Source organism: Lactuca virosa, chromosome 1 (genome assembly GCF_052849685.1).
Source record: "Lactuca virosa cultivar CGN04683 chromosome 1, Lactuca_virosa_CGN04683_v6, whole genome shotgun sequence".
Classification (NCBI taxonomy): Eukaryota; Viridiplantae; Streptophyta; class Magnoliopsida; order Asterales; family Asteraceae; genus Lactuca; species Lactuca virosa.
In genome coordinates this window covers 57,889,534-57,901,072 of record NC_136426.1, presented here as the reverse complement: position 1 = coordinate 57,901,072, position 11,539 = coordinate 57,889,534, and the positions used below count along the sequence as shown (strand labels likewise).

The following is an 11,539-nucleotide window of genomic DNA, read 5'->3' as shown; positions in this document are numbered from 1 at the left end:
AGATTGAAATTATCATATTACATTAACATCTTTTTGAACATGTTTTTCAAGTGACCTGGAAACTCTAGATACTACAAAAGTTGCACTAAATTATACAAAAAACTACTCATTCTTGTTGTTTTAAGTTTAGGGTGATATACTGATATGTTACATGGTTATGTGCAAGTTGCAACACATACAAAGAACACAATCTTGATTTCTTGCATCACATCGAGGAAGCTTTAGCAAAGCTTGAAAATCTAGAAGACTCATCTTGGACCAAAATCTGAGGGTTTCCTTGCTCCACCTACATCATTAACCACCCCATAAATTAAAATAAAAAAAAATGATGTTTGTCTGTATACAATATGGTATACATAATGTTTTTATTTTTCTTTCTAAACTTAATAAACCGTTTAAACAAAACTAAATAACCATTTTATCCTTACATTTTGCAAAACAAAATTCACAATATTAGACAATTTTCACAATAAAACAAGAAAAATCTATTAGATGAACATACCAAGACTCCTTGATCAAGAATGAGTACATTGTCCATATGTAGAATCGTGGAGATTCGATGAGCAATTGTGATCACAGTCAACCCTCTACATTCACTTGCTATGGCATCCTTCAATTTGGAAGCAGTTTGAGTGTCTATATTTGCTGTGCATTCATCCAAACACAACACCTACGTCATTCCATGCAAATTAAATTAGACGCTTCAAAGTTCAAACATCAACACATAAATTAAAAGACGAAAATACCCTTTTAAGTTCTAACCATGGAAGACTTAAGAAAGGCGCGTGCAAGACAAAGTAGCTGTCGTTGCCCAACTGAAAACGAAGTCCCAGACTCCTTCATTTCCATGTCTAGCCCCCCTGCTGCCCTGACCTCCGCCTCAATATGACATTTCTCCAAAGCTTTCCAGATTTGTAAGTCGTCGTTTATATTGAAGGGATCTAGGTTTTCTCTACGTATTAATGTATATCAGATATTAGGGTTAATTACTTAATTAGCAAATGATACTCTACGTACCTTAAAGAGCCTTTGAAAAGGAACGGAGTCTGTGGAACAACCGCAAAACGTGACCTAAGATCTCTTAATGAAACGTCGGAGATGTTTACGCCGTCGACTATTATACGTCCTCCACATATTGGGTTGAGTCGGAATAAAGCGTTTATGATACTAGATTTTCCGGCACCTGTCCTTCCGACGATTCCTACCTGTGTTCCTCCGGTGATTGTCAAAGTAAGATCACGGAGCGCAGGAGGCAAAGACGGCATGTATTTGAGTGTTACGTTATGGAATTCAATTTGGCCTTGAAATGGCCAATTTGCATCTACAATTTTGTGCCCTTGAAGTTCTTCTTGAGGGATGTTCATGTACTATAATTATCAATCAATTCAAATGTTAATTTTTTTAATCGTAAAGATTAATGAGCTTTAAACAGTTGTGTTCAGTGAACCTGAAGAACTCTCTCAACTGAGACCAATTCCTTTTCGGTTTCTGTGAAACTTGTTAAAAAGCTCCCCAATAATGATACAACTGGAGCTGCGTAAGAAAGAGCTAAACCTACCTGTTTACAAAGTTTTTAATTTTACATTTTTTTTTTGTCACATTGGTTTAAAAACTAAACATGATTGAGAAAATTGATGACTTACCAGCCCTGGGGTACCTAGATTGACTGGAAGATACCCATGAGATCCCATAACCGCCATCACCGCAATATAGGATACAACAAAAGCTGCTAAGAACTAAGGCCATACACTAATTATGACTTGTTAGTGGAAAATGCAAGAAATAGCAATGTACTTTCATTGATCTGTTTGTTACTAGCATCCTACGTTTTTTTTTTTTTTTTTTTTTTTAAATGCAATATAAATTTCAAGTTTAAGAGGCATACTTGTAGTCGTAAGGATAGCCACAGGCTTGCTATTATCTCTGAATAAGATGTTTTCTGATACATCTTAACATGCTCAACAAATCTAGCCAAGAAATAGTCCTGTGTACAGAAGTAGAGATTTATAGTAAGAAATACATGCAGTCTATAAAGAATGTGAAGCTAAATATCAATGTGACATGAAGAATAATAATATGCAAACTTTTATTGTGTAAATAACATTCTTGGGTAAAAAAATCTTTATAAAACCAAATTTCAAATGAACATGTTGACCTCGGATTTAAAGGCCCTTATAGTTGATGACCCATCAAGTATCTCTGAGAATGATGCATATATGGGTGATCGAGATACACTGTCGAGCCTTCTTAATTCACGTGATGTTGACCTGTAGTAGAACTGTAAAATCCGTTACTTACTATGTACTGACTACTATTGATTTTTATATATTTCTACGAAGTAGAGCGTCCCCAGTAGGAACTTAATGGGGGAGCTTTTTCACTTTGCTTGTAAATTTACTTGCTTTTTCATAATTATCATGATATTTTAGTCATTTACATAGTTTTTGACACTTTGGTAGTTTTAAAAGGTGCCTTCAAGAACTCATCAAAAATTCTTTTTTTTTTTCATACATGATTTTTTGAAGTTTTTGGTTTGTTGAAAAAGCTTTCCTGCTGTGAATGCTCTTAGTGATTCTTAATTTAGATGATACCTGTACTTTGCTGTAGATATACCAAAACGGCAGTATAAGAAGCAAGAACATGACCTACACATAAACAACATGTATCCTCACCAAAGTTCATGAAAATTCAGTTCTCAATATTTTTATGAAATGGTTACCTGAACAAATGACAAAATTAGAGCAATCCCTAAGAGGCCAACGAAATTGGCAAGGAGTATATTGAGAATGAAGGGTAGAGAATCATCAATTGTGTAGAGATCTGAAGACAGCCTATAGATACAAATTTCAATATGTATATTTGGAAAGGTGAAACAGATGTTATCAAAATGAATTTCTGGTACCTGTTAAGTATTCTTCCACTTGGGGTCTGATCAAAAAAGGCAACAGGTGCATCAACAAGCTTTTTCAATAGGTTATTGTGCACCTGAATTGCTGCACGTAAGCCGCCATATGCAAATGAGAATGCCCTCACTAGAGTAAGAATGGAGTTCAACAAACAAAAGATACATAGTACAACCTGTAATGTCAGTTAACAAGTCAGGAATGATGGATAGATTTTACATTAAGTTTGTTTGAGAACATAATCATTAATCTTTATATCAGAAGCTAAGATAATCACCAGATAAAAGGATGTTGGATGCTCTTCAAAAGCTGTTGTATCAACCCAATAAGACAGCCATAGATCATTTCCATTTCGAGAAGCTTGCATTAAAAGTGCTGATAAGCATGTTATGGCTGTAATATACCAACCAGAGAATGCAGCGTAATTCCTACACATTATCAGTGTCAGTATCAGTGTCATTGTCAGTGTCAGTATCAACATGGACTCACATGTACACGGTTGTTTCAACTCTGCCTTCTTTCCTCTCTTCAACACTGATAATGTTGTCAGTGGCATCGATAATATCTATACCTTCACTCTGATCAGCCACCACACTTTCTGGGACTCCTATACAAGTATCTCCACTTTCTACTTGTGTTTCAGTCTCATAAGAGGAATTAAGTTCTTCTGTTGTAACAAATGATGCGTATGAAGAATTTGAACAGTCACTTGGACTCCCCACCCATTTCACTTGTCCTTTTTCCATTATAACAACCATATCTGCAGCAAATATGGCCTGGACATTATGGGTGCAAAGAATGCGTGTTTTATGATCCATAAGAGGGCTAAGTATGGCTTTTGATAAAATCCAAGAAGCTACTTGTGCATCAACTGCACTAAGGACATCATCCAGCATCACTAACTCAGATCCATGGTAAACAGCCCTGTTCAATATAACAACTCCCATGATGAACAAAATAATCAATCAAATGCTATTTGCAATTAGAATTGAGAGAAAATGACACCTGGCAAGGGCTAAACGAGCTCTCTGTCCACCTGACAGGTTTAACCCTTTTTCTCCAATATAAGCCATATCACCTCCAACCATAAGTGAAACATCTGTATCAAGGGCACATGCTTCTAGAACATCAGAATACCTTCTTGGATCATAGTCCTTCCCAAATATCACATTATCACGGATAGTGCCAGAGAGAATCCAGGGTATCTACATATCCAAAGATGGGATAACTTTGAAAATTTTGTGATCCAAAGTTTGACATCAGTAAATATATTAATTCAAACTTTTTAAACCTGTGGGACATAGGAAACAGATCTATTTGAATGTATAGATCCCTTGGTAAGCTTCATTTCTCCCAGGATAGTGCTCAACAAGGATGATTTACCTGAACCAACCTGCAATGCAAACATGTATTTTACTTAAATACTGATAGCCATAGGTAGAGATATAAGTGAAATGGGTATGTTTGACTTTGACCTCTCCAATAACTGCAACTAGAGATCCCTTTGGAATGGAAAGATTGACATGATCAAGAATCAACTCCTTCACTTCCTGATCACTGCTTGACCATACAGAACATGCATCTTTCATGAGAATATCCATATTTTCATCTGTTAGTTTGGAGCAAGATGATGAAGAATTGTCTGTTTCAGAACATGAGAGGAACTTGCTCAGCCTCCTGGTAGATATGACTGCCTGTGGACAAGTTTTAACAAAAAAGAAAAAAGAAACAAGTTTTCTGTTAATTGATAAACTTGGGTTAAATGAAAAAAATTAGCAACGTACTTTCATTTATTTCTATTACAACATTGTACTGTGAAAAATCACCTTGATTATACCATAGAACTTTCCTTTTTTTATTTTTTCTTATTAGGGCTTTGTACTTTGAGATTTCCACCCAATTATAGCAGTGGAATCTACTTTGTATTTGGATCACATTGATATAATTAGGTAGATTTCTAAAAGTAGGAAAAAACAAGAGTATGTTGCTATTTTTTCCTTTAACACAATAAGCTTTATCTGAAATCTGTTCAATGACAAGATAGAATAGTTATAACTCACATCGATCAACCCATTAATGACCCATGGGAATGAGTTTAATGGGGAAATCAAATTGTTAAACAGAGCAAGACAAGTGAAAACCTGCAAAAACAGAACATTAAATTAACAAGAAAACATGGTGATAAATACTATGTATTAAAAATATATATAGTTAATACGATACCGTTGCTGCATCCAGTTGATTTCCCATTATAACATAGAGTCCAAATGTGAAGAAAGAGAAAAGAGTAGGTGTTGTTGCCCAAAAGAATACACACCATGCATCCAAATACTTCCTTGTCTATAAAAAGTCAGACACTAAGATTTCAGAATTTCATATAAATATGGTTTTTGAAAGTGTGATTCTTACCGATAAATATTTGACTTCTAAGGATCTTGTCTTCATCAACCAATTAGTAAAAAGAAGCTCCCAACCATACATTTTCAAAGTGCGTATATAAGTCAGTAGCTCTCCAGTCCTTCTAACCCTGTTAGAGAATGTTTAATAAAAAATAGAATTCTTATCATTGAAAAATACAAAGCATGTTGAAATTTTGAAAAAAAGTGCACACACCTTTCATCCTTTTGCTTCATCATGTTTTTGGTAGCACTGGCAATCAACTCAGCAATCCATTTATTTACTGTATTACAACTTTATTGGGATTAATAATGATACAAACATATCATAAAACACAGGTATGAATCTGAAATTAAGGAGACTTTACCTGGTATCAACAAAATAGTTATTGTGATTCCTGCAACAAAAGCAAACTGAACTTGTGTATAGAGCAGATACAGGGCAATTCCAATTTGTAAAGGTAGACTGAAAGGTTCATAAAATATTTTAGATTATTCGAATCAATAAAATCCATACAACTTCCTTAATTATTACTCTAATATACAAAAAGATATGTGAAATAAGTAGAAAAAGACCTCCACATGTCATGAAAACTGTTGGACATATTTACAGTTCGATCAGCATCTACTGACATGAATGTTTGGATTTCCCCCTCAGAAAATTTTGATCTTTCTGCCAGGCTAACATGGAGACACTGAAAAAATGTATATATATATATATATATATATATATATATATATATATATATATATATATCAGTAAATTTATGAGATAAATGATTAGTGAATCACACAAGAATGATTTACCTTTTCAAATATAACAGTCATAAGGCCAGAACGTAGTCTTAACTTTAATTTGGAGAGCCCAAATGTGTATTGTGTATCAAGAAAAGATCTTGAATAATCAGAACAGAAATCACATCATTAAATAGTGAGAAGTTAAAATGCAATCCAGAAAATTTCAAGATTCCAGAATAAGCATAAGACTTACTTCAAAATGGAAGTCAATCCAAGGGAAATTGCTAGGATATAACCATCAAGATTCCCAGATCCTGTTTATAGAAAAATATGGATTTTAATGGGGACTATATAACATATATGATATATCACCCTTCTATAAATCAAAAAGAGAATAGAAAAATAGAAATAGACCTTCTTGAAGATACTTAATCAGCTTATTAAGAAGCAAGGGTCCAGCAAAACCAAGACAATCATTAAGTACCTGTAATTTATGAAGTATAAGACTTAACCTTTACTTGAATTCTTTGTTTTTTTTTACTCAAATTTAGGAAGTAGGATGGAGATAATATCCAAAAGTACCTTTAACAAACCTAAGCACATATATGGCCAACCATAGGCATAACAGATTGTCCAAAACAAAGAAGGATGAACACAATCATGTCTTCTTTGATCTTCCCAACATTTCAGCAAAGTATCATGGCAGAACAAAGGATCCATGTCAGTTGGTAGTTGAAGCAAATTATCAAAGTCAAGCTGTTTCTTTGCACCATGTTCCATTACCAAATTGATAGATCTAAATGTCATTAGATTCCAAAATCTAGCAAGAACTCCCTTTGATACACAAGTAAAGAAGACACATAAGTTACCTTATTTGGAAAAGGAAACAAATAAAACCTTATAATTAAGAAAAGAAAATAACACATACAGGTTTAGATCGAAAATGGTCATCAATATCCATTTCACCAATAAGCAGTGACTCTTCCATTGAACTACAGTAAAAAACCAAGAGAAGATCATTGAACAGAATAAAAGCAAGAATTAAGTTCAAATTTCAAGAATTAAAAGGCTGAAAGCATGGATTACCTGTTCCTTCGAGATGCTTGTTTCATTCTGATAATATTAACCAGGATACCAAACAGAATATCCACTGAAAATATTAAGCTCTCATTAATGCAGCTAAAAACCTGCAGAGTAAAATCATAATTAACTTATGTCATTCTGATTATCTAGAATATAGAATTATACATGAGACAAAAAAAATACCTCCAAAGAAGAAAATGCTGCTTGTAAAATGGGGATCCCCAAGAACAATTTCATGATCCACCAAAAGCAGAGGATCCGATTAGATAAGACAAATAACCAGCAATCAAACCTTGAGACAACAAGTATTGTGGCCTGTAGTATTACAGTGAATGAATTAACAGCAGAAAATTTATGCAGATATACTAGAATTAATTAATGACAGACTTACCCATACTAAGAGTTGAGAGCATCTAAGGAGCCACTCATGATATAAAGCAGGATGACCACTTCTTGTGCCACTTAAAAGGAGAATTATGTCAAAACATGCCATGCATGCACCACTGACAGGTAGAATGAGCAAGAAGATCTTCTCATACAAGTATATCTGCAGTGTACATTAGTAAAGGGCAGGAACTGCAAAACAGTTATGAATTATCACCAATACTTAATAAAGAACACTAGTTACCTTTCTACGTCCTCTTGTAGTCCTTTCAGTAATTGCAATGATAATGATGATGAGTAATGTTATCATACTTGTGCCAAAACCTAACACTGTGTATCTTGTTAAGAAAATATAAGTGATGAAGTATGATAGGAATAACACTGTTTTTTGTTACTTTGAGCATTGATGTAGCATATAATTTTTTAAGATAAAGGATATATGTTGTTGAAGCATCTTGAAATTCCATTTCCATCCCATATCTGAATCCAAGAAACAAAGTTAGGAATTAGGACATTTTATGAGATAATACTAAAAGGGAAAAATGCTTCAAACTAGAATATATGATGAAAACAAAAAAGTCCATAAATTGCAGCTTCATTTTATGAGAATTTACCAAGTACACTGGATTTTATGAGAAATACTACAAATAGAATAAGGTTACTGTAATTTCGCAATTGAAAAGTTAAAGACCTATTTTTGACTAAAAGTTTAAAAATTGCAGCTTCATTTTTTCGGAGTGAGGAGAGTTACAGTTTATGGAATCTAAGCCATATTAAGATAACGTGGGTCGTTTCAGTATAGAATTTGTAAACACAAACCTAATATGTCGGCAAAAACATTCAAGTACAGATTATAATAAATCCTAGAAGTTAAATTGAAAAAAATCTTAAGTACAAATTTTGAATAACTGGAGTACTGGAGCTCTGAAGAAGTAGAAGAAGAAGAAAAGAAGAAGCAGCAGCTAACCAAATTGATTGATAGATGAATTTGGTTGATTAACAATTAGTTTTTACAAAATGAACATGAAACCGTTAGTTCTTCGTCTGCGAAATAAAATTTGATTTACTCCTCACTCGAAAACCGTCATTTCTGATTTCAAAACCGTCATTCATACACGCTACAGGGAAGAATCAGTGAATATTAAACATAAGGAGTGATGAATTTACATACATAAGGAGAACTAGGGCAGATTAACTTCAGGAATTCCATAGCGACTTCTAATTGTCGCTCCGTCTCGGCGGCGACGTCAGAGAAAAACGATCGGTGGTTGGAGTTTATGCTGTGTGGTGAGGGGCAGCGCAGTGGTAGTGGTGCTACACCTATTCACATTTCATGCACTTTGTACACTCACGCTTTTTCCGAAAGGTGGCGTCAAGGGAGCACCATGACACGTGGTCAATCACGATTAGAGCTTGGAGTTCGGTTATTTCTTTTTTAATTTTTACATTTAATTTAATGTGATAATTTATTAAAAAAAGATTATGTACTATTTAATTATCTAATAAATTGTTCTAAAATAGTAAAATACACATGCAAACATCCTTAAAATCAAATAATTATTTAGAAACTATAATTGTTTAATGGTAAATTTATACTTAGGATGACACACGTACATGCACATGCCTGGTGCCTTTAGCAAAGCTCATGCACCATCTTCAGTCTTTTGGAAAGCATGCTACTAGAAAAAGAAAAAGGAGGAAAAGGAGCCCATTAAAAATGACTGTTTTTTAAGTGTGATTTTAAATTTTCGAAAGATTAAGTGTGAACAGTGTGGTTAATTTGAAATTTTATAGTCAGTAAACAATATCATTAAATAACAACTAAGTTTCATAGAATGTTTTATTTAAGTCATTCAAACTCTTTTGAGGTGTATATGCAAGTTATGCACTCGAATTTTAATTGTACTATATTATTCTCAATTTTTTTAGGGTTAAGCTTAAAATTGATCCTTCAACTATTGTTCATGTGCTTATTTATTCAATTAACTTTACTTTTTTGGAGACACAAGGTTATTTTTCTTTATTTTTATAGCATGTTTCTTAGGTTATCTAAGTTTATTATTTTATTTTTTTTTACAAATTTGTCTCAAGTTTTAAATTTAATACAAATTTACCCAACTTTTTTTTTACAAAATGTGTTTACCTTTTTAGAGTTTTTTTAGCATCTTTTTTGCAACTTCAATATACACACGTTTTTTACAACTCCGTTTCGACATTGTATTTTACATGTTTTTTACTTTCTTTACATTGTTTTTTTATTTATTTCGTCTATACTGTTTTTATTTTGTTTTTTTTTACCATGGTCTTACTCTTATTGCATTCTATCCGGGGCTTTTGAGAGAAACTGATCACAAAACACTAACATCAAGGAAGCAATTTGGGTTCTGAACATGATGTGGAGCAGATCTAGCAAAAGCCTACATGGAGAAATGAAATAAAGACATATGAGCCAAAAGAGTTTCAACTTAAAACGGATGTAACTTTTGATCCAAAGGCAGAAAGGCTACCTACCCCTCGCTCGAACCCGAAATTTCACTATTTAGGTCTCCAAATATCGATTTCCCTAATTTCAATCCATTCCTGTATTTTGCTCGATACATTTTAGTTTCCTAAATAAAGTTCATAATTAACTATAAAAAGGTATGTTGGTGATTTTAATGTCACCATGTCATTTTATGTAATTGGAACTAGCATGTGAACTAAGAGGCTTCATAATTTGTACTCTAATATATGTACGGGCTTGTGTGGGGTGCACGCATGTATAAGATTGAATTAGAAGCCAGTTCGACGACAAGTTGAGGGTCTGGGGGCAGCGCCCCTGGGGCTGGGGTTTCCAAAGGGGCGGTGCCCATTTGGTGGGGTCTAGGGGCAGCACCTGTAACGCCCGTGTTTCTGGGCTAGGCATTAATATCGTTGTAATAGTCTAGGTTAACCTTTGTAAATCATTTTGAAATAATAAGAATGTATTATTTGAGTATTATATGTTTTATGCTTAATTGTGTGGCTTAATATGAATTAAGGATAAAAATAAGCATCAAAATGAAATGTTAGATAAACCTGATATTGATGCATGAAGGCGTAGTGGTCGTGATGAGGTTTCCGAATATATAAAGAATGCTGAAATCCGAGTTATAACGAAGAAGTTATGACTTGTCGAAGTTTCGCGACAGAACCGACACGACACTGTATGACGTAAAATATGAATTTAAGATAGAGCGATATTTAGCCTTAGTGATCTAAACGAAAGTCGTAGAATACGTTAAACCGAGAGCGTTCATAAAAAGAACGTCTAAATCTGACTTCGTATGAGGAAGTTATGATTTTTCTAAGTTTCGACTTAGCGGTATGCAGCCCGAATCTCGAATATGAGATCAAGTGACTTTTAGCCAAAACAATCTAAACGAGAATCGAAGATCTCATCGTTAGTAGTCCAACGGTAAAAAGACAGACGAAAACGGACGTCGGATGAAGAAGTTACGATTTTATGACGGAATTTTTCTGTCCCGGCCTACTAAAAATAATATAATAAAAATAAACTCAAAGTTTGCCGACGGAGTCTAAATGAAAGTTGTAGAGCATAGTCTCACCTACGCGTGGATATAAAGAACGTCGAAAACGGAGCTCGTATGCGAAAGTTATGAATTTTTGAAGTTCGAGGCACGCATACCAAAACTTATCCGAAGAGTACGCCCAGCGTAATCGAAGTACGCCCAACGTACTGCTTGTAGAGGCATTACGTCCAGCGTAAGTAGGATTTACGCCCAGCGTAAATCGGGGTTTCAGCCCCTATAAATAGAAGTCGTGGGCTGCCGAATTTGGTTGCTCATTTTTTTCTCTCTCACTCGTTTTACCTCGTTTTACGTGCAAGCTTTACCCCCGGAGCCCCGGTATCATTCCCGAGACCCGAAGCAAGTCCCGAAGCCCCGAGGATCCCGAGAAGTAAAGTTTCCGAGCCGAGACTCTGCCCGCGTAAAGCCCAGTTTTGGAGAAAACATCCCGGTTTCATCGAAGATTATTGTTTTAAGAGTCGAGGTG

At 34.4% G+C, this 11,539-nt stretch overlaps 1 protein-coding gene across 3 annotated transcripts; it reads right to left on the bottom strand.

Annotated features, from left to right (window-relative positions):
* On the bottom strand, positions 1-8,795 carry ABCC13 (multidrug resistance-associated protein 11). 3 transcript variants are annotated; one of them, XM_079069617.1, is made up of 33 exons: positions 8,676-8,795; positions 7,944-7,984; positions 7,749-7,836; positions 7,512-7,667; positions 7,304-7,435; positions 7,124-7,224; positions 6,966-7,029; positions 6,620-6,871; positions 6,452-6,521; positions 6,291-6,351; positions 6,107-6,194; positions 5,876-5,994; positions 5,668-5,765; positions 5,517-5,583; positions 5,313-5,430; positions 5,127-5,243; positions 4,964-5,044; positions 4,379-4,597; positions 4,195-4,296; positions 3,909-4,108; positions 3,393-3,827; positions 3,181-3,331; positions 2,903-3,078; positions 2,720-2,831; positions 2,592-2,645; positions 2,156-2,278; positions 1,886-1,984; positions 1,644-1,736; positions 1,448-1,558; positions 1,018-1,367; positions 763-952; positions 503-670; positions 1-286 (listed from the first exon to the last, which is right to left on the bottom strand). In XM_079069617.1, the coding sequence occupies exons 1-33, from the start codon at positions 8,712-8,714 to the stop codon at positions 206-208; spliced, it is 4,356 nt and encodes a 1,451-aa protein (XP_078925743.1). In that variant the 5' UTR covers positions 8,715-8,795; the 3' UTR covers positions 1-205. The 3 variants fall into 3 exon arrangements, with proteins under 3 accessions (XP_078925743.1, XP_078925790.1, XP_078925852.1); XM_079069664.1 differs by lacking the exon at positions 1-286 and having other exon boundaries at positions 512-645; positions 747-952; XM_079069726.1 differs by lacking the exons at positions 1-286; positions 503-670 and having other exon boundaries at positions 767-941.
* Between the last annotated feature and the right edge of the window lie 2,744 nt (positions 8,796-11,539).

Excerpts from the sequence above, each read along its gene's own strand:
- ABCC13 (XM_079069617.1), bottom strand. The coding sequence starts at position 8,714 with ATGGAATTCCTGAAGTTAATCTGCCCTAGTTCTCCTTAT. Across the intron at positions 6,522-6,619 it reads TGTGCTTAGGTTTGTTAAAG|GTACTTAATGATTGTCTTGG; the intron begins GTACTTTTGGAT and ends CATAAATTACAG. Across the intron at positions 953-1,017 it reads CTTTTCAAAGGCTCTTTAAG|AGAAAACCTAGATCCCTTCA; the intron begins GTACGTAGAGTA and ends ATTAATACGTAG.